We start from the raw sequence: 22,431 nt of genomic DNA on the forward strand, positions 1-22,431 counted from the left end.
TGAAGTTCGTCCATAGTTTTTGGTGGTCGGGTATATAGCCTTTCAGCAAAATATCCCCCAATCTTAAACATGAAGGCAAATTGTTGATGATAAAAGTGTGATTAACATCTTTAACTCGCCGTGCGGTTTCGTTGTACCTTTTCATGAAGGCCTTCAAGGTTTCATCCTTCTCCTGTTTAGTACTTACTAATTTTGCCAGTGTTATCTCCTGTTTCCGATTATAGGTGTATTGCCTTCTAAAGAAGGTTTCCATGGTGGCAAAGCAGTCCACTGTGTTTGGAGGAAGAGTGTTATACCACTCAACGCCTCGTCCTTGAGTGATAAGGAAAAGGCTCTGCATATAACCGGATCATTGTTCGTGTAGAACGCTATTGCATTGGTGAAGATCCTGAGATGAATTGTCGAGATCTGTCGAGCCATCACACTTCTCTTATATAAGAGGATTCTTCTCTAGCATTGGAGTTTGCATTATGGTCGCCGTAAAAGGGAGTAAACTAGAGGGTCGAACGATTTGCAGAGGCGATGGTTCTCTCCTTCCTCTACCGTTCGGGTTGGTGTGCTGATATGGTTGTCGATTACGACTTCTATCGTTTTCATTCTGATGGTTGTTACCCCGTTCGGCCATGGAGACCGAGTGTTGAGTTGACCGTTCGGCGCAGCCTCGTTCTGCTCTTAGTGCCGCAATCTCCTCTGCGTGCTTCAGCTGCAACTCTTGCTGTGCTTGCGCCTATGCCTGTATGGTTCGTGCTTGTGCTTGTATCTGTGCTTGCATTTGTGCTATCAAATCTCTTGTGTTTTGTTGTTCCTCCATGCTCCTCGTGGTCACCATTGGGTTTCTTCAACTTCTCTCGGCCCCACGGTTCGCGCCAAAAATGTTTCGGTAGGGATTTTGTGGGACCGAGACACTAACCTTTCTAACGTGACTTCGACGCTTGAGTTGTGTGCTCTGCTTGTCTGCTTCTAGTCTGAGCCACTCGGTTGCTGTTAGTATTGGCCGTTCGGTGGACTTCAATCTTGACCAGGGGGAGGTACCTGCAAAGGCACTCCGACGCTCAAGTTAGGCGTTTGTTGAAGGAGCTTTTACTCACAAATGAATGTTTTGTATTTATTGTAATTGAGTATTGTGAACTTAGTCGAACGTACCTGGCTGTTGGCCCTGACCTTATATTTATAAGTCACCTCATGGACCATAAACTGGTACAGGCCCAATAAAATAAAAACAGACTTACCTTTAGATTCAACATTATATTCGACCGGTTACTCATAAATAGTTTATCAATATCTTTAATCAGATATCTTTGATTATTTTATCTTCTACTGGACTACTGGCCCAATAATACCTTAAGTGTTGGCCCAATTATGGCCCAACACCATTTAACGCGGTTGACCTTAGTTGATGTAGTGGATGATGGCCTGGTTGACCATTATTATGGTAGTGACGGGACAATTAACAATTAGTAACCATTCGATATACACTATATCCGATACAATAGAGGATAAAATAATCAAAAATATCTGATTAAAGATATTGATAAGTTATTTATGAGCAACCGACCGAATCTAATGTCAAATCTAAAGTAAGTCTGTTTTTATTTTATTGGGCTTGTATGAGTTTAGGATCCATGAGGTGACTTATAAATATAAAGTCAGGGCTAACAACCAGGTACGTTCGACTGAGTTCACAATACTCAATTACAATAAATACAAAACATTCATTTCTGAGTAAAAGCTCCTTCAACAAACGCCTAACTTGAGCGTCGGAGTGCCTTTGCAGGTACCTCCCCCCTCGGTCAAGATTGAAGTCCACCGAACTGCCAATACTGTGGCAACCGAGTGGCCCAGACTGAAAGCAGACAAATGGAGCACACAATTCAAGCATCGAAGTCACGTCAGAGAGATTAATGTCTTGGTCCCATAAAATCCCTACCAAAACAAACACACACATATATATATATATATATATATATATATATATATATATATATATATATATATATGTATGTATACATATATATTCTTATAGCATTTTTTTTGTAATATATTATTGACATTATCTGGAACCATTATTACACCAGGAACTATTTTTCACAATGAGAATTACTTAATGTTTTATAAAGTTAACAAAGTCATAATATATGTTAAAAGGAACTATTCGTTAAAAAAATAAAATGTTACATGTCTGGTTATAAATAGATAAAATGACTAGCAGTTAAAAAAAGGGTTAAATATGTTTTTACTTCCTAAACTATTGGTCATTTCTGGTTTTCGTCCCTCTTTCAAAATAAGGTACAATTTGGTCCTCATTCTTTTCGAAACTCTAGTTTTAGTCCTCGAAACTTTAGTTTTAGTCCTCGAAAACTAACCTCGAAAACTACCACATCTTTAACGGTGTTAGTTTTCGAGGACTAAAACCAAAATTTTGAAAAGAATGAGGACCAAATTATACCTTATTTTGAAAGAGGGACGAAAACCAGAAACGGCTAATAATTTAGGGACTAAAAACATATTTAACCCTTAAAAAAATTGGAATATCAATATAAAAATTTAAATTAATATTATTTAAGTCTATATAAAAAATTGGTTTAGGTCTGAAAAATTCAAGACAGAGCCTTACAAGTGGTTCAACGTATCATGTTTTCAATGGACAGCAATGCAAAATCTTATTTTTACTTGCCTATGTCGCTTACACGTATCAATACATATAAGATAATTTTAGTTTCTAAAATGAATTTAATTGATTAGACAGAAAAAAGAAAAAACTAACCTTTTCCACTTCTTGCGTGGTGAATCCATGGGTGCCAATTGTGCGAACGTTAAATCCTCATAACTTGTCGCTGAATAAACCAATGGGAACTAAGCATTTGAAGTAACTTCAATAATAGTAAAATCACAATTAAGGTTACACAAATTCATTTGTTGACAAACAAGAGGCTTACTTAATTTGGAATTCCTCTTGACGCGGACAATTCTAACCGTGTGAATCACGGTACTATTGGAATTAAATTGAAAAGCAGGGGCAAATAAGAAAGAAAGGAGTTATGAATATCATAAAGAAGAAAGTATCAGCTCTCACGGGCCCCACGGGTTTCTCTCACAAACACTATGTCATCATGCGATGAAGCACGTGACAACTTCTCCAGCCCCATCCTGTCCAATATCATTTTGCCACGTGTCCATTCCCCTTGATATTACTTCTCTCGGCGTTCCAAGTGAACCAACCGATACCATACACACACTTCCAAGCTCTCTCTATCATCACAGTGAAGATTTTCTTTCTAATTTTACGTGATTCCAATCTCACACTCTTCTCGAATCTCAACCGAAGCCACTCTCACCTTCCACCGATTGAAGAAGACGAAGGTTTCTTTTCTTTTCTTTCTCCGTTTCCTTCCAAATTTGCCTTTCTCTTTCTCGTTCCTATTTATTCACAGTTTCTGGCATCGCGACTATTGCTCATTGTGAATTTGAATGATTGACGGATGTTAACGCTTTCCTTGGATTTGTGTAGAGGAATAATAAGGAGTGGATCCGTGAAGATGAGCCAAAGTATCTTCCACCAAACGGTGCTTTGCCAAACGCAAACGGTTGCGGAACATCAAAGTAAGGTAAGTTCCTTCCCGGTTAGTGTGAACAGAGTAAAGAAGAATCTCGCGCTTCGTACAAATTTTCGCGGGAACAGGCTGTGTGTGAGGAAATGCAAATTAGCCATGGGAAAGCACCGCCACGTCGACGCTATTCCACGCGCTGTGTTAACCACGAATCCGGCTTCTGAGGTATGCTCCAATTACCATAACATCATTACGTCCTTTCAATCTGATCATTATTATTATATTATCATCATCATATATTTATTATTGTTATTATTTGTATTGAACGGAGAACTAATCATTCTAAAATAGTTCTTACTCTTTACACTCTTCATTTTTTAAGGATCAAAATTATATTAAGAATAAAAAGTAAAAGGAAGGGTTCATTTTGTTAAATTAGTGGTTAAATGCTAAATTTAGAAAACGTAAAGGTTGATAGGGAAGAGTAACTCTTGGAGTCTCTCCTTCTATTATTATTATTATTATTATTATTATTATTATTATTATTATTATTATTATTTAAATTATTTAATGCTGCTGAGAAAAAAATTACTGGACAGTTAATCATGAATGAAGCTTTGTAAAAAATGTAATCATAAAGAAACAGTAACTTTCATGGAAATGTTCGCTCTTTATAATGTCTCTAGCAGAACGTTAAGAAATTGCGTTTATTTTCTTGAGGCATTGGATTGAATGCTCATATACATGAACATGACAAGAGACAGTAGCTTGTCATGTAACTGTTAATTTGGGCATAAATCAACATTACGCGTTTTTGTGAACGTATAAAATTTAATCAATAATATTCAATGTGTTCCTTTTCTTGTCTGTTTTTATTAACTGGAATTTGAGTGTTGTGTTGACTGCCTTTTTTGGTCATTGAACAGCTTTCTGGGAGGTTCAACCTTGATGGAAACATTGACTTGCAGGTATTCATGTGGCCCGTAATATTGAATTGTGTTCATGGATGGTAAATATGAAATTGTAGTAAAACATTATTAGTTAATGATAGTGGTATTCAATGGAGCAGGTTAGTGTTAGTTCTTCACAACCAGGAGCTGCAACACAAGTAGATATTAAAGTTTCATATAGTAGTGGCTCTCTGCTTTTACATTGGGGAGTTGTGTGTGATCAGCCAGGGTATGTTCTGTACTAGTTAAGTTATTTTGATATTCCTCAAGCATTTTAGGTGTTTGGGTTAGTTAATAATAGTCTTTAATATATCTTGTAATTTGAAGGAGATTTGTTTCCCCCCGTTTTTTATTTTGTTTTCAGGAAGTGGGTACTTCCTTCTCGTCGCCCGGAAGGAACTAAAGTTTACAAGAACAAAGCTCTTAGAACTCCTTTCGTGAAAGTAAGTTTTCAACATTAACTGCAACATAAAAAAAAAAGTTTTATCGGAATGTTGGTAAACTGAGTTGACATCTTTAAATATAGATTTCCATATCGTTTGACTAAATTTTTTTCTTGCTTTTCTCTTATTAGGCTGACTCGGAATCCTTCCTTAAAATAGAAATTTACGATCCTGCAGCGCAATCCATTGAATTCCTCATACTTGATGACGCCAAAAATAAGTGGTGTGTTTTTCATAGCCTTGATTTTTTATCGCCTTTATTGAATAATAGTTTCACGGTAAACTTAGACATAGTTATTTTTGTTTTTTTTCTTCTAAATGTAGGTTTAAAAATAATGGTGAGAACTTTCACATTAAGTTACCAGTAAAAAATAAGCTATCTCAAGAAGTTTCAGTTCCTGAAGACCTTGTACAGATTCAAGCATATCTTAGGTGGGAACGAAAGGGTAAGCAGATGTACACTCCAGAGCAAGAGAAGGTCAGTAATAAAAATGGTCTTTCATATCTTGCATTTAGCTGCAAGTTTTTGAAGTTTGCTGCCTACTTTGTTGCTTTCAGCTGATTCTTTTTTATAATTTCCTAGTTCTCCCTTTAGTTTGTTTGCTCTCCAATTGTGTTATATTAATTTTCTGCTTTTCATTCGAAGAATGTTCTTCTGAATGTATCCATGGTAAACGTTCTTGGTTATGCTTGCCATAACAATCACTGAAAAAGATTAGTCTTTGCAATCTCGTATAAATTCTATGCTCATGTATTGTGCAGGTTTATTCACATTCCCACTCCTATTCCTCATTTAAGTTGATTCTATCACATTGGGTTACTACGCGACCCACTCTCTGGATTTTGTCTTTATTTACATGAAATATTATTCAGAAGAAAGAGCATTTTTGCACTTGTGATTGAGAATAAACTACCAAAAGCATCATCTCTTTCTTCTATAACATGATACATAGCTAAGATTATTTTCTTGTGCCTGTTGGATAGGCACCTCACTACACCATAGAGTGTCTCTGGAAGAACACTTTTGCATACAAGATATTTGATATTTTTTATTATTTTTAAATTATTCTTTGGATATCCATGCTCTACAATATGCTAACCACTCTAAATAGACTGATAATTGTGTTCAAATATTGTTTATTATATTCATCATTTGGTTTTGTAATGATTAGCCAGTTATTAGGACTTAAGTCATGGTGAACATTTTGTTAGTGGTGGTTATTCTGCCATAAAATGGGGGTTATATGGGGGAAGTTAAAAGGAAAAGTCCCTTGTACAACAGGGTCTGGGAGTTAGATCTTCTATCCAAATTTGTTATTATTTGATTGTTCATGGCTGTTATAAAAAGCACTGCTTTACATGCTCCTTAAATTATTCTCTTGAACAAGAATTCTCTACGTGAAATTGCCAGAATTGAAAAGTAAAGAGGAAGTGGAGGAGGTGGGTGGGGGTTACTTTTACTGGATTTGATTCTTGTGTTTTTGTAAAAAGAATGACAATTATGATTCCTTCCTTTTGGTTTGGAAATTTAAGATCGCAATTTGTTCTGTATAGTTCATTTTTGGATAATCTAAGATTATATGGAAAATGGATTTAGTGACAGCCTTCTACTTTTGCTGGAATTCAACATTAGCCTGTCATATTTTACTGCTCTCCTCTGAACTACTGCATTTTCCCTTCACATACATGATTAGTATATAACTTCATCCTCATTTATGTTAGGCGGAATATGAAGCAGCTCGGCAAGAACTATTGGAGGAAGTATCTAGGGGTACTTCTGTACAAGATCTTCGTGCAAGGTTAACTAAGAATACTAAAGCTGCTGAAGTGAAGGAGCCTTCTGTTTCTGAAACAAAGACTATCCCTGATGAACTTGTACAAATTCAAGCTTATATTCGTTGGGAAAAAGCTGGGAAGCCCAACTACTCTCAGGAACAACAACTTGTAACTCTGTGACATCCTCTCTAATTTCTACTTTTCTGTTGAATATTAATTACGTAGGTTGTGAAATTGTAATTCATTTTATCTAACAGAACTTTTTGGCACTCTGCTTAATTGTCAGATGGAATTTGAGGAAGCAAGAAAAGAGTTGTCAGCGGAGGTTGAGAAGGGTGCTTCTTTGGATGAGATACGAAAGAAGATTATCAAAGGAGAAGTACAAACTAAAGTTGCCAAGCAGTTGAAAACAAAAAAATACTTCCGTGCTGAAAGAATACAGAGGAAAAAGAAAGATTTGAGGCAGATTATCAACCGAATTGTTGATGAAAATATAGTTGAACAATTTAAAGATGTTCCAAAGGTCTTGACAGTAATTGAACAGTATGCCGAGGCAAGGGAAGAATATGAAAGTGGTCCTATTTTGAACAAGACAATATATAAGCTTGATGATAATGATCTTTTGGTGAGATAATTTTGCCAAATTGATGTTTTGAGCTGGTAGGTCTTTTATTGACCATCCGATTTTGATAGTCTTTCATATCTTTAAGGTTCTCGTTACCGAAGATGCTGGTAAGATTAAGGTTCACCTGGCTACAGACTCAAAGAAACCTCTTACACTTCACTGGGCCTTATCTAGAACATCTGAAGAGTGGTTGGTGAGTGTTTATTGTACTATATACCAGATTAAGGTGTACCTGGGTGTTAAAATTGTGTTGTTTGTTTCATCATATTTTTTAAGGCATTTTATTTACAATAAACTCATTGGCAATCTTAGTTACCACCTAGAAATGCTCTGCCCACTGGATCTGTTGCTCTGACTGAGGCTGCTGAAACACCTTTCAAAGCTGGTTCTTTGTCTCATCCTTCCTTTGAGGTATCTACAATATCAATCCGAAGTATTTTAAGTCTTTAGACCTTTGGATTTTAATTTAAAAGTTTAATAACATTAATTTAATTTTCAGGTCCAGTCCTTGGATATAGAGGTTGATGATGATACTTTTAAAGGAATACCATTTGTCATTTTATCGGAAGGAAACTGGATAAAGAACAATGGATCAAATTTTTATATTGAATTTACTGGAAAAAAGCAGATACGAAAGGTTACACTTTCTGAAATTGTGTTTGTATTTCTTCTTTCTCCAATTATGTTGGCCTATGTCACCATGCTATCATGATCAACAATATATCTTTTTTTTTTCCATTAAAAGGATTTTGGAGATGGCAATGGTACAGCCAAGTTCTTGTTGGATAAAATAGCAGAAAAGGAAAGTGAGGCACAAAAGTCCTTCATGCATCGGTCAGTAATCCCTTAAAAACTTTTACTACTTTATTGAATTATTGTTATCTGTCATTTAGAACTAGAAATAGGGTTTTGTACGGGATCTTAGCAAACCTTATTTTCTGTTACTATTGTGGCAAAGCATGTGGCTTATAGACTGGCCAAGGGTCCTCCACTGATAGTTGTATTCTTAACGGCAATTTGAGCTTCTTATCACCAGCTACCAATGCGATATGCTATGTCTTTTGTGTTTGAGCATGTAATACCAAAGGTTTCGTTGAGTTATTGGGTTCTTGAAAATACTATTTATGCATTTTATGTTATTTTTTGTATCCATGACAGATTAATCTTAGATCTGTCATGTTGTGAACCATATTAAAACTAAAGAATTGCTATGTTGAAAGTGTTAGACATCTATCAAACTATGAATGGAAGAAGAAAAGAGGTTTAAGTGAAATAACTTTATTTTTATTGGATTGGATTTGGTTGACTGGGTACCTTAATTTGATTTATGTGACGGTATAGGTGAGAGATATGTATAACCAAAACCTTTCTAACATAATTTCGGATATATCATTTTTAATTTGATACCATTTATATGCAATGGAATTTTAATGGATAAGTAGGTAACCTATTTTCTGACAGCGTTCAGAAATTTTATATTTTGTTAGTAAAAAAACTATATATATTTGGTTCATCTTATCACCACCTCCATATAAGGCTTTTTAATGTGGGTTATTTTCTAAAAATATAGTGTCATAGATTTCAATTTCAAAGTGCAGCTCCAAATTAATGTCATCACCTTTTGATATGTGTGCGTTGTAAAAGATCAGTTAGCCAATATCAAAGGTATGAATGTCAGAGGGGACGGCGTTACCATTTTGTTACATGGAAGTATTGGTGAATGATTGAAAGTCTTGTCCCTAAATGCATCTTTTGTGGTGTCATAGATTCGTAGAAAAAGTTGTTAATTGTCAGATGATAAATTGTCCTGACGATTACTTTTTGATATTCTCGGACTAATATTTAACTTTTGCTTATTTGTTTATTTTGCATATTCAACTTATTGGCAACTTTATTCCCTGACCACTTACTGTGGGTTCACCGATATACTCACTAGGGTCTGGGATATCACATGCTTCCTTTGGGAAGAAAAGTAGGACGTCTGTATATTCAGCTTAATATGAACTTACCTACTACCTTTACCTTTGTTTTTCCCCTTCTTTTGACTTTAGAACAAAGCTAAGATAGTTCTTCTCAATATTAATGAAATACATGAAAAGAAATAATCAGGCATTTACAAAACAAAGTATCCTATGTTTCTTTAGTGGATTTTAGTTTGAACAGAACTAGATTTTCTCCTATTTCTGTTTTTCTCTCATTGGATTTTTTCGTTTGTTGACTGTTCATACTTTTAAGTTCCCTGTCAAAGGCTCTGTCTGTTTTGGGGTTCAGTCATGTATCATTGCTTATTGATACTAGTAGATAATAACATTTTACTTAGAGAAGTTTTAACAACGTTCTTTCTGGCACACTCTTCTCAATATACTAGTAGTAGATGAAACTCATGTAGGTTCCAATGAATAGCAAGACACATAAATTTCACTCAATAATATGGATGTGTTGAATAGTGTGTGTTAAAGCTTGGAATCTTTCGTTTTTAATTTCCCTTTTTCAAAACGAACCTTGATGCATTTAACTGAACAAATACAAAATATTTATTATGTTGTTACTTTGTTGTATTGGTTCTGAGATGCTCACTCATCCTTTTTTCCCCTTCAGATTTAACATTGCATCGGACTTGATAGATGAAGCTAGAAGTGCTGGTCGACTGGGTCTTGCGGGAATTTTGGTGTGGATGAGATTCATGGCTACAAGGCAGCTCATATGGAACAAAAATTACAATGTGAAACCACGGTAGATTTCCTTATGAAATCGTTATCATCACTTGTTTTGTGAACTTCTCTGGATAATGAATAATGTTAACCATTCTGGGAAACAAGGATTATGAATCACAATTAACTTTCTGCTTTAGATTTGGCTAGTTTATTGTCTTTCTTTTGTAAACAGTCTTGTTCATTTTCTATATAGTTTATGATTATGTCTGTCCTGTTTATATGCTTGATCGTCTTCTTCTAGTAAGTATTGCTTACTGATTGGAACAGTGAGATAAGTAAAGCACAGGATAGGCTTACAGACTTGCTCCAGGATGTTTATACAAGTTATCCACAGTATAGAGAAATTGTGAGGATGATCTTGTCTACTGTTGGTCGTGGAGGTGAAGGAGATGTTGGACAAAGGATTCGGGATGAAATACTTGTTATTCAGGTATATTTGATTTTTATTTTCTTTTCTATAGCATCTGCATATTTCCCTCTTTGCTGCATATGGATTAATCTTATGCAAAATTTCTATTACAGAGAAATAATGATTGCAAAGGTGGAATGATGGAGGAATGGCACCAGAAGTTACACAATAATACTAGCCCTGATGATGTTGTGATCTGTCAGGTAATGTATTAAATGTAGTTGTAGTTCTGTTTGTAATTCCTTATGGTTTGCCTTATCTTCCTTACCTTTATTGTTTTGGTTCTCTCCAGGCACTAATTGATTATATAAATAGTGACTTTGATATTGGTGTTTACTGGAAAACATTGAATGACAACGGAATAACAAAAGAACGGCTTCTGAGCTATGACCGAGCCATTCATTCTGAACCAAATTTTAGGAGAGATCAGAAGGAAGGTCTTCTGCGTGATCTGGGAAACTACATGAGGACTTTGAAGGTTGTATTTATATATACGGTCTTAATTATGTGTTTTTCTGATTCCTTTTTTTTTTTTCAATTAGTGAATGTACATTAAATGAAAATTATCTTGGTTTCTATTCAATTCTTTTTGTTATAAATTCTTATTGTCGTGCTAATATGGTTCCGCTTATAAATTGGGAGTGATCGTGATAGAATAGTTGCTATCTCTGTGTATACATGATAACATAAGTAAATAAAGTTGTTAGGAACCTAGAAACAGTGATGAAAGGACAAGACAGAAAAAGAAGCAACGATAAAGTCTTGTACTGTATTATTCATTTTACATTGTAAAAGCCAAAGCTTAAAAAGGAAAACTACTTTTTCCTTTCTTTACAGGGTTCTCCCTGTCACAAACAGCAATTCGAAAAGACTGCCCTAGCTCTCCTTAACATGACAATATATAGAATTTTACAAAAAGTCGTCATCTCATATCAGATAACAGCTAACTGTTAGCCAGTTAACTGCTTCTGCTTTTATTTTTTTTCCTGTAGTATACTTGCAAGAGCCCCCTCCTTTTTCCCTTGCCTATCAGAAGTGGAGTTCATTTTTTTCAGATAAGGTTTGTTTGTTGTTGCCAATGATAAGCTGCAAGGGTTTTTCAGAAGTCGAGGGAAAGGTTCATTGGGCTTCTACCTCACATTCTGTATTAATCTAATACTGCTACTGATTTGAAGATTTGTTCCACCTTTAGTTACCTCTTTGGTGGTCTTAGAAAATTGTCCATTCCTGTATTTCCCACCATAGTATAGTACCCTTGACATATTTGGCTTACCTTGTGGATTATATTTTGTCCTATGTTGATTTTGGTTTGATTACATTATATGCAGGCAGTTCATTCAGGTGCAGATCTTGAATCTGCTATTGCAAATTGTATGGGCTACAAATCTGAGGTAACAAGACAGCTAAGATCTCTGTTGCTCATCCTTTTCTTATATCTTGAGATTTTCATGCAATTAATTTACACTTAATTGTTTCTCAGGGTCAGGGCTTCATGGTTGGGGTGCAGATAAATCCAGTGCCGGGTTTGCCTGCTGGTTTTCCAGTAATGTTTATTAATTCTTTATAAATCCGTTTGTGATGATGTTATGTCTTCTGAAATATAACAAATATTTATTTGATCTACCACAAACAGGGGTTACTAGAGTTTGTCATGGAGCACGTTGAAGATAAGAATGTTGAACCACTTCTTGAGGTATACATTGAAATTATATAATTTATGTATGAGAAGAGGAAAAAGTGAGAATATTTAATTAATGAATAATGTTAAATTGATATTGATTTGATGTGATGTGAAATACAAAGCGCCAGTCCTATTAATATATGTTTGCTTCTATTCAATAGGGATTGCTTGAGGCTCGCCAGGAACTCCAACCATCACTTAGTAAATCCCAAAGTCGTCTGAAAGATCTTATATTTTTGGATCTTGCTCTTGATTCTACCGTTAGAACAGCAGTGGAAAGGGGTTATGAGGAATTAAACAATGCTGCACCTGAGGTAATTCCCTGTTTTGGGGGTCTAATTGTTTTTAAATATTGCTTACTGAATTTTTTTTGTATTGATACATATTTTTTTAAAATCAAATTCTGTTATACACTGGTGTGTGGACTTTGCAGAAGATAATGTACTTCATCTCCTTGGTTCTTGAAAATCTTGCACTTTCATCGGATGACAATGAAGATCTTATCTACTGTTTGAAGGTATAGTGAGTTGTCCATTTTTGTTTCGTACTCACTAGTTGGGTTATTTTAAAACGCAGACTCAGGCTTATAAAGCCTGTAGATGTGGTATGTCATCTGAAAATGTTTTCACTAACAACGAAGACTTGGGTTGTGCATTGCTTTAAAATGTTTTGAATGCAAACTGAATTTAATTGCATCGACAAAGTAGTATTATTGGTATAAAATTACAAATTCATCTCATTACCTCATTATTTTGAATTTGTTTGAAATAACTGAGAAAACAAAATTATTTCAAAAATAAATTATATGTTTAATTGATTATAGCAAAAATCATTTGCATATGTGTAAGTTTGCTGAGAGCTGGTGTTACGTACCTGAGGTCGATACGTAACTAAATCACCCTCTCACACACTCACAACAAGCAATATATTAATGAAAGAATGAAATTGAACGAATGAATCTCTTTTATTGATGATAATATCTGGGTAAACACAAGTAAACAATAACTGGGAGCATAACCTCCTTCAGTCAACCAATAATTGGGAGCATAACCTCCGTCAATTATCATGGAGCATAACCTCTTTTACAAAACTCAATAATCAAAAACATGCCTTAAACCCTAGGCTTCCCCTTTATTAATACTAATTAATTCCCTCTCGAAAAGGTAATGAATAATAAAAATTACTCCTTTTTATTATAATTATCTGATACGAATAATCCTATTTATTATAATTATTTGATACAAATATCTTTATCCTTATTTACTATATTTAACTTATACGTAATAATATCCTGAGGTATGACCTTATACTCTAATTAATTTCCCGCCCATCCTAACTGCTATGTCAGTTAGGATGCTTCCCCGCTGCTCCCAACCATTCGGCCTTCCTGCTCCTTCCTTTCTACCGTTCGGTGCTGCTCCCAACCGTTCGGCCCTCCTGCTCCCTCCTTTCTACTGTTCGATCAGCTTGCTCCCTTCTTTCTACCGTTCGGCCTGGTCGCTCCCTGCCTCCCACCGCTCGGCCTGGTAGCTCCCCCTTATCCACCGTTTAGTCTGACCATTCCCCCTTGTACACCGTCCGACCTTACCTCTACATGTCTGCCACCGTTCGGCCTTTACGGTCAATACACGACTCACTTCCTCCTACCTTTCTTCTCCTTCTCATTACCTCCCACCTTATACCCTAACATTACACTCCGCTGCAAAATAACCTTGTTCTCAAGGTTGGAAACGGGGAGCTTGATCCTCATCAATTTAGGTCTGGAGGCTCGGGTGGTGGCCATCCCTCCTCATCTTTCGCCAATATCGGGACTCTTAAGCTCCTGTCCAGACAACGGTGAGCAGGACAGAACCGCTCGCCGCATCTAAAGCACCTTCCTTCTTTCCTCCGTTTTTTCATATTCCTCATAGGATAGATCCCTCACGTTTCTTTGCTTTCGTCCGGTCCCCACATTCTCCGTGATGTCTGCTCGGCTCTCCACGGCAGTTACCGTTCGGCTCTGGTTACGGCGACTGAGCTCCTGCCACATATCCCACCGTTCGGTTTTTCCCAGATTGATTCTTGATCATACTTCCGCTCCCAGCCTTCACGCCCCCTTGGATCTCCTCCACGTCCCTCGCCATCCTCATAGCTATCATCAACTCTAGCAGATCAAGCAGTCGTACTTGCTTCCGAATTTCATCATGTAAGCCTGCCATGAAGTATCCCATCAGCTGTGCTTTGGTCACTCCCCTTGTCTGTCCCACCAAGATTTCAAACTCCCGGATGTATTCCTCCACTGAGCCTGACTGTTTAATGGCCGCCAGTTTCTCAAAGATTGGTCCCTGATTGCTGCCTCTGAACCGTACCACTATTGCCTCCGAACCTTACCACTATTGCCTCCTTCAGTCCTGTCCACGTTCGGTTGTCAGTTTGCTCCCTCTAGAATCTGAACCAGAATCCGACACTACCCTCCATACTAATGTATGCCAGACGCAACTTTTCCTCCTCAGACACCCCTTGTAACTCGAAAAATTTATCCGCTCTATTGATCCAATTCAGTGGATCACTCCCTTCGAAAACAGGTAGCTCTACCCTTCTTCTCCAATTCAAAGGTTCCTCCTGGCGCCCAATGCGGTCCGCCCTCTCCACCACCGTTCGGTCCACATCCTCCATCACCGTTCGGACCACCACCATTTGGTCCACCACCGTTCGGTCCTCCATCCTTCTTGCCCTCTCATCGTTTCCTTTTCCATTGACGGAATCCTGACTCCCTTCTGACTTCCCATCTAGATGATGGGTTCGTCCTCCCATCATTCTCATCAACTCTTGTAAATCCTTGCAGATTGCCTCCACCTTTGCCTCCACTACGCCTATGGACAGTGGTATGCTCTCTTGATTTAACCCCACGTGCTCCAGTTTGACTTCGACTGCACTCATCCTCCCCTCCATGATGTTTCTCACTCTTCTCTGTCACTCCGGCTGGCCTTACCCTTTCCTCCTTCGATCCGGCAATTTCCTCCCTTGACTATCCGGCATATCGGACCAATTGTTACGTACCTGAGGTTGATACGTAACTAAATCATCCTCTCACACACTCACAACAAGCAATATATTAATGAAGGAATGGAATTGAATGAATGAATCTCTTTTATTGACGGTAATATCTGGGTAAACACAAGTAATTTATTTCATTTGGATATGAGAAAAAGAATATGTATATGAAGATAAAGGAAAATATCCATTAATGTTTCTTTGTTTTATTTTGAAGGGATGGGATCTTGCCTTAAGCATGTGCGAGAGTAATGACACTCATTGGGCATTGTATGCTAAATCAGTCCTTGACAGAACCCGCCTTGCACTCACAAACAAGGCTCAATTATACCAGGAAATTCTGCAACCATCGGCAGAATACCTAGGATCACTGCTTGGTGTGGACCAATGGGCTGTATGTATTTTTTGGTTTCTTTTGTTCTCTATCTTTCTATTTTGCCTTTGTTTGTCTCTTGAAAATCTCCCGCTGCAGGTGGAAATATTTACTGAAGAAGTTATCCGAGCTGGATCTGCGGCCTCTTTGTCTACTCTTCTAAATCGACTGGATCCTGTGCTCCGAAAGACAGCTAATCTTGGAAGGTAAATTGATCATGCTTGTTCCTGATTTCATCTTCATTATAATATAGTCAACAGGCTAGATCTTACATAATCATTCTGTTGTTTGGATAATTATAACCTTCTAATCTAATTATAATTGTCTCAAACAGCTGGCAAGTTATTAGCCCAGTTGAAACTGTTGGATATGTTGAGGTTGTAAATGAGTTGCTTGCTGTTCAAAACAAATCATACGAGCGACCAACAATTTTGATAGCCAAGAGTGTAAAAGGAGAGGAAGAAATTCCAGATGGTACAGTTGCTGTCCTGACACCAGATATGCCTGATGTCCTATCTCATGTTTCTGTTCGAGCAAGAAACAGCAAGGTATCATCTTACTTTGGATAACCAGACTATTTTGCTTATATTTAAGGATGGTATTATTAAATGGTGAACCTGTGTGTTTCATGTTCAATTTGGCATTAGATTAGTGTATCTATAGTCAAATAGCGCACAGTCACTCTTTAACTATGATGACATTTGAGTGCATGCTCCCTCAGTAAATTAGCATACTCCAACAACAGTATTTATATTGAAAACTACTTACCTTCGTTCTCAGCTGATTCAAAATTTGATTCTCATTAAATTCAGCATCCAATCATTCAGAGACGATGATATTGTAGTGTTAATAATGTAAACAAAAGGTTTTTCTGGGAAATTCAAGGACAGTTGGATCAAAAGTCCAGGATTTGGAAGGTTTATATATAAAAGGTCAAAATGTAAAGGACCAGGAGAACTTACTGATTGGGAGAGTGCTGGAATTTGTATTCACGTTGTCGGGAGTCAGTTACTCCTTACTAGGCTAACGAGGATATTCACACACATTGTGAGACCCAGTTATTAAACTTAAGGAGGGGTAGAATCCGGGAATCTGAATGTTAGCAGTTTTTGGCTGTAGCTTGGGCAGAGAATGCCTTCTATATGAAGTCTTAGCATCTGGTTAGTGAAAGAGAGTTACAAATCCTTTCTCATTTCAGTAATTTTATCCATCTTTTCTTTTGTGGCTTGGGTTTCTACCAGGATTGATATAAATTGCAAATTTAGACTTGACCAATTATGAAGATTTGATTAAAAGACTTGACATGCTTATTCAGCTAACCTGTTATAGACTGCAATGCCTGTTAATGTGAGACATAAAATAGAAAAATTAGTTATCATATTTATCTTATGGTCTTTTAACCAAACACAGCAGTTGTGAGCCATTTAGTCAATTTCATCACGTGGGATAAGGTTATTGTTGTTGTTATGTCATATTTATCATGCTTATGATAAGCTATTTATTGCTGAGAAGATTTTGAAATGCAATGACTGTAAAATGCTGAAGTTTTGAGTTTTCCAGGTTTGTTTCGCTACATGCTTTGATCCCAATATCCTTGCTAACCTCCAAGAAAATAAAGGAAAGCTTTTGCGCTTAAAGCCTACATCTGCTGATGTAGTTTATAGGTAACATTGTTTCTGCTTTAGATTGAAGTCCTAAAGATGTTAAAATGCCTTCCTGTTAAAAAATTCACTTCACCTCCCAACCTGAATTGCTGTGTTTTATTTCCTTTCTTATGCGATTTTTCTTTTTGTGGCATTTCTTACAGTCAGGTCAAGGAGGGGGAGTTTACTGATGACCAATCAACTCACCTGAAAGATATTGGTTCTGTGTCTCCCATATCTCTGGCGAGAAAGAAGTTTAGTGGTAGATATGCTGTCTCATCCGAAGAATTCACTGGAGAAATGGTTAGTTTTCAAAATGACCTACATGTGTCGGTATACATATGCATTTTTCTAATACATGTTTCCTCCAGAATAACTTGCTCAAGGTTATGTTCCCAGGTCGGAGCTAAATCTCGTAATATTGCATATTTGAAGGGGAAAGTAGCTTCTTGGATTGGAATTCCTACCTCAGTTGCCATACCATTTGGAGTTTTTGAACATGTTCTTTCTGATAAATCAAATCAGGTTCTATATATTATCTTTTTTGTCCATATTTTTCATGTTGCTTAATGAAGTATTTTGTGATTATCGTGGATTTTCCATGTATATCAACTAGTGTGATCTTTTAGTAATTTGAATTGGAATTTGGAATACACACACATTGGCTTCTGATTTTGGCTTTTTGAATTGCTAAACCTATTGTATTCGATCCATTGCAGTTTTCAATTTGTATTTAAAAAGGTTGGTAACTTAAATCTTAAGGAGTGCATATATTTGACTGTGAACTTTTAAGGTGCTAAATTGAATTTTCATAACAATTTATAATAACTGAACCTTAATACATTTCAAGTGCACTACCCTTTAAAAAATGGAGTTCCCCCACTTCATGTTGCATTAGTGGTTGTTTTTAACCTAGGAGTAAAATTGAGGCAAAATCTTATACTTTAAAAGATTGTTTACCTTCATGGTTGACATCTATGACTTATCTCATTTTTCATTTACTTTATGCTAGCCTTTCCTGTAGTCTAATGAAATCTTGGACTGCATATTAACCAACAGGCAGTGGCTGAGAGGGTCAATATTTTGAAAAAGAAGCTAATTGAGGGGGACTTCAGTGTTCTCAAGGAGATTCGCGAAACAGTTTTAGAGTTGAATGCACCACCCCCGTTGGTATGTTTCTTTTAGTACTGGCTTAACTTTTACATGATACAATAAACATTTATTTATCTTGATTCTTATTGTTGCTTTTACTATTAAAAGGCCACTACTCTGAATATAGAGCCTAGTGGCATGATTTGATTTATGTAACTAACACCACTTAACAGGACAAGGTTTGGTCTTGATGGTTATATGATATGTTAATATTACACAGGGTTTCCGTGTAATCTAGTGTAGCATTTTGGTATTTCTTGTATGTCAAACTGTACAATTATTGGTCCCTATTTATTATGTACTTGACTGGTTGAAGAAAACTGCTTAATTAAGTTTTAAATTATCCCTCTCTAGTAGCTGGACTTGAATTGAGGTTCCGACAATCATTCTAATGAACATGAGTCTAAATTTTTCTGTTATGACACCCCATATACCCCTCTCACCCCTTCCAAATATTTCTTGCAAATCTCTCATTTTGCAAATATTACTGTTAATCCTGGTGGAATACCAAAAGTTGATATCTAGTCTAAAGTTCTTCGGCTATCCTGCAGTTTTTGAACTATTTCATGTAAATGATGTGGAGTCTTATCGATGAAGCCAATGAATTTATACATTAACTATATTCAGGTTGAGGAGTTGAAAACTAAAATGAAGAGTTCTGGAATGCCTTGGCCGGGTGATGAAGGTGAACAGCGATGGGAACAAGCTTGGAAGGCTATAAAAAAGGTTAAGACTTCTCTCCTTGTTTGCATGAACTAGGTTTGATATATCTTATTCAAGAGACTTATTTTTTTTTGTATTTTACCACTGCCCATTTTTACTATGGTCAACATAAATTTGAAATATTTTTCAGATGTTATTGGAGACCAATATTTAAGTTCTCTATCACATACTCTGCAAATGATGCCTTCTGGAAAACATATGTTCTATGCTTTTCCCCTTAATCATTTAACGTTATCTTTTTATGTTTTTTTTTTCTCAATCATGAATTTGTTGGCTCCTGGATATTCAGGATATAGAAATACTTAATAGGATGCATTGTGTGGGTTAAAAATTTATTCACAGTCTACTATCCACCGATTTTCCTTGTTTGTCCTTTATTTTTGAAAATCTCCCCAAGTTGTTGCACCTGCACATGCTTGCAATGTACAGTCAAAATAAATATATTCCTACATATACATGTTAGATATGTAGATTAGATCTATTTCGAATTTTAGTGAAAAAATCTTCATATTTGTGTATAGTACTATTTTAGTGGTCACGAATCAATATCATTTATTTGTTTGATTCATTAAAAAGGTGTGGGGCTCCAAGTGGAATGAAAGGGCATACTTCAGCACACGAAAAGTTAAATTGGACCACGAGTATCTTTCCATGGCTGTCCTTGTTCAGGAAGTGGTAAATGCTGATTATGCTTTTGTCATCCACACGACTAATCCGTCCTCTGGGGATTCGTCAGAGATATATGCTGAGGTATGTATAATGATGTCATGTTTTCCCCTATTCTTCCGCCCATTTAAGGAAACGTATTCACTATTGGATCGATATGGGAAAGAAGCTATTTTAACTGTGGTACTGTTTTGATATAGGTGGTAAAGGGACTTGGAGAAACACTAGTTGGAGCTTATCCAGGTCGTGCTTTGAGTTTTGTCTGCAAAAAGAGTGATTTGAACTCTCCTCAGGTACTTCTGCAAGATCGTTTTATTTTTGTAGTATTTTGTATGGTTAATACCCAAGTTATCATTCTTTTATTGATTATGTCAAATATAAGAACATCATAATGAACATATGAATTTATCTTTACCAGTACGGCATTTGTTTTCGGAGTTTTTTCTTATTTTGCTAATTTTTTGGGCTTCCTTAGATCATGGGTTATCCTAGCAAACCTGTTGGCCTATTTATAAGACGGTCAATTATTTTTCGATCTGATTCCAATGGTGAAGACCTAGAAGGTTATGCTGGTGCAGGTCTTTATGACAGGTGAACTTTGACAACTCTTCATCGATGATCGTCTTCCTTATAAACTTTGTTTGGATTAACTTTTATGAGAAAGTAGAACGAATTAACCTTGTCAGTTAAAATTAACTTGGGCATAAGATAAAATTAATCTTTTTCCTGATAAAAAAAATTGAACTTTTAGAATAACTTAATTTATTTACCTTTTAATTTTATTCTATGAAACAGGGTCATAGCTAATGAAATGATGGCATTGAACTGTATCCATGTTTTATTATCTTAACGCCATGCCAATCATTTTAACTGTTTTCCCCTTGTGGTATGAAATTGCGGCAAGAATTATATCCAATGTACACAAGTCATTTTCAATTGAACATGGAATTTGTCTAGCTTTACATAACTTGCCTGGCTAGCAAATGATATGTGTATGGATAAGAGAGTATAATTGGCTATACTGATTAATGTATCTCATTTTCTGGTCTTTCTGTTTTCATAAATAATGCCAACCCTTAGGATATAAGAAATTAGTACGTGCATTGATATTTGGGAGATTAGATTTGTCCTGTGAACCCCTTGAAGTAATTATTTCCAATTCCATTTCATGCTTTCTGACATTGATTTACTGAATTTCCCTTCTGAACAGTGTGCCAATGGATGAAGAGGAGGCGGTGGTGCTTGATTACTCATCTGACCAACTGATCCTTGATGGAAATTTTCGCCAGTCAATCTTGTCAAGCATCGCCCGCGCAGGAAATGAAATTGAAGGGTTATATGGCTCTCCTCAGGACATTGAAGGTGTCATAAAGGATGGAAAACTCTATGTTGTCCAGACCAGACCACAAATGTAGACTTCTACCACCCATATCATCTAAACCCATCTACCTCTACTTTCTTCATCCCCGTGCAATATGGCGTTTCAAATGTGCCCATGCCACCATCTGCCAGTTCAACATTTAAACATGCGGATTACAAAAATTGGCTTCATAGATTTAATACACGTGATATATTCAATTTTAAGGAATAATTTATAAGTGTATAAACATAGAATAATGTAAATTAAGAAAAATTTAAATAGCTTTCTTTTTCCTCACCATAAATTATATCTAAAGCTACTTCTAAATCAAGTTTGTGTTTTTACTTGAGGGGTGTATGGACCGGGATCAGGTTAATAATATTCGAAGTACCTTCTTTATATTCTGCATTAGTTAAAATCATTACTTTACTATACTATTCGATAGTTCGACTGTTTGTTTCACTGTATTTGATGCTAGCACTCTATATGAAGTTTCGAGGACGATCTTAAAAGAAATGACTCCCTTTTAGGGACAACCTGAAGGTTGGCTTTCAGGACATCTTATCTTTTCTTGACCTCTGTTTTTCTATCTCTTCCTCCTCTATCCTCTTTCATATCTCTTTATTCTTCTATGATCATGCTTCTTTAGAAGTTAATTTTTCTTTTTACCTGTGAAGGCTGAATACCAAAAAGAGAAAGTGAGCATTATGAGCATTTTTGGCATGGCGAAAAACATTTCCATATTCTTATTCTTTAAAGAGAATAATTGCGAAATCGCAGATTCTTTAAAGCTATGACAACCAAGTGAAATAGTAATTATTTTCACTTCGTCAGCAAAGAGATGTGTTCACAGGTTTTTGTGCATGCAAAATTATACTATTATTCTTAAGATCTGTACCTCCATCCATCTCATTGTCTTAGCTACTGGCATAAGCACTTGAAAATGAAAAAAAAAAATTAAAACAACTTAGTCCACATCATTTGAAGTTATCAATGTGTTAATGGTTGACTCATTGCCACACATGTTCATAGTCTGTAATTGTTTCTTCTATCAAAGACTATTGAATTTCGAGATATTTTCCAAAACTCGTTAGCAGTATTTTTGTTTTTCAAAATCTTCTGCTAAAACCTCACCACCTGACCTTGATAATATGTATTAGTTTTTATTATAAGCGCGTTGTGCGGATGTTAGACAAGCTGAAAATGCTTCTCCTTCCAACATTATCTCCCATAACGACATCTTTACCTTGACATTGTTTTGGCAATAGATTTTTCACTTCAAACTTGGGCCATAACTATTTTAGGCTAATTTGTTATAAAATGTGAATTGGACAA

The 22,431-nt window shown here is 36.1% G+C and overlaps 1 protein-coding gene across 2 annotated transcripts; it reads left to right on the top strand.

Moving 5' to 3' along the window:
- Positions 1-3,219: 3,219 nt before the first annotated feature.
- On the top strand, positions 3,220-21,495 carry SEX1 (Pyruvate phosphate dikinase, PEP/pyruvate binding domain-containing protein). 2 transcript variants are annotated; one of them, XM_047298847.2, is made up of 34 exons: positions 3,220-3,360; positions 3,509-3,773; positions 4,475-4,516; positions 4,618-4,727; positions 4,863-4,941; positions 5,073-5,164; positions 5,266-5,419; positions 6,664-6,885; positions 7,004-7,342; positions 7,428-7,535; positions 7,655-7,753; positions 7,842-7,979; positions 8,088-8,176; positions 9,941-10,075; positions 10,324-10,486; positions 10,579-10,668; positions 10,758-10,943; positions 11,794-11,856; positions 11,946-12,008; positions 12,099-12,158; positions 12,308-12,460; positions 12,580-12,663; positions 15,397-15,573; positions 15,652-15,758; positions 15,887-16,100; positions 17,113-17,216; positions 17,360-17,498; positions 17,595-17,720; positions 18,255-18,365; positions 18,975-19,073; positions 19,647-19,820; positions 19,937-20,029; positions 20,212-20,327; positions 20,947-21,495. In XM_047298847.2, the coding sequence occupies exons 2-34, from the start codon at positions 3,537-3,539 to the stop codon at positions 21,149-21,151; spliced, it is 4,371 nt and encodes a 1,456-aa protein (XP_047154803.2). In that variant the 5' UTR covers positions 3,220-3,360; positions 3,509-3,536; the 3' UTR covers positions 21,152-21,495. The 2 variants fall into 2 exon arrangements, with proteins under 2 accessions (XP_047154803.2, XP_087960318.1); XM_088104192.1 differs by lacking the exon at positions 3,220-3,360 and having other exon boundaries at positions 3,480-3,773.
- Positions 21,496-22,431: the final 936 nt, after the last annotated feature.

This window comes from Vigna umbellata, chromosome 1, assembly GCF_029865625.1.
Source record: "Vigna umbellata cultivar VRB3 chromosome 1, Vumbellata_1.0, whole genome shotgun sequence".
In the NCBI taxonomy this organism is placed as follows: domain Eukaryota; kingdom Viridiplantae; phylum Streptophyta; class Magnoliopsida; order Fabales; family Fabaceae; genus Vigna; species Vigna umbellata.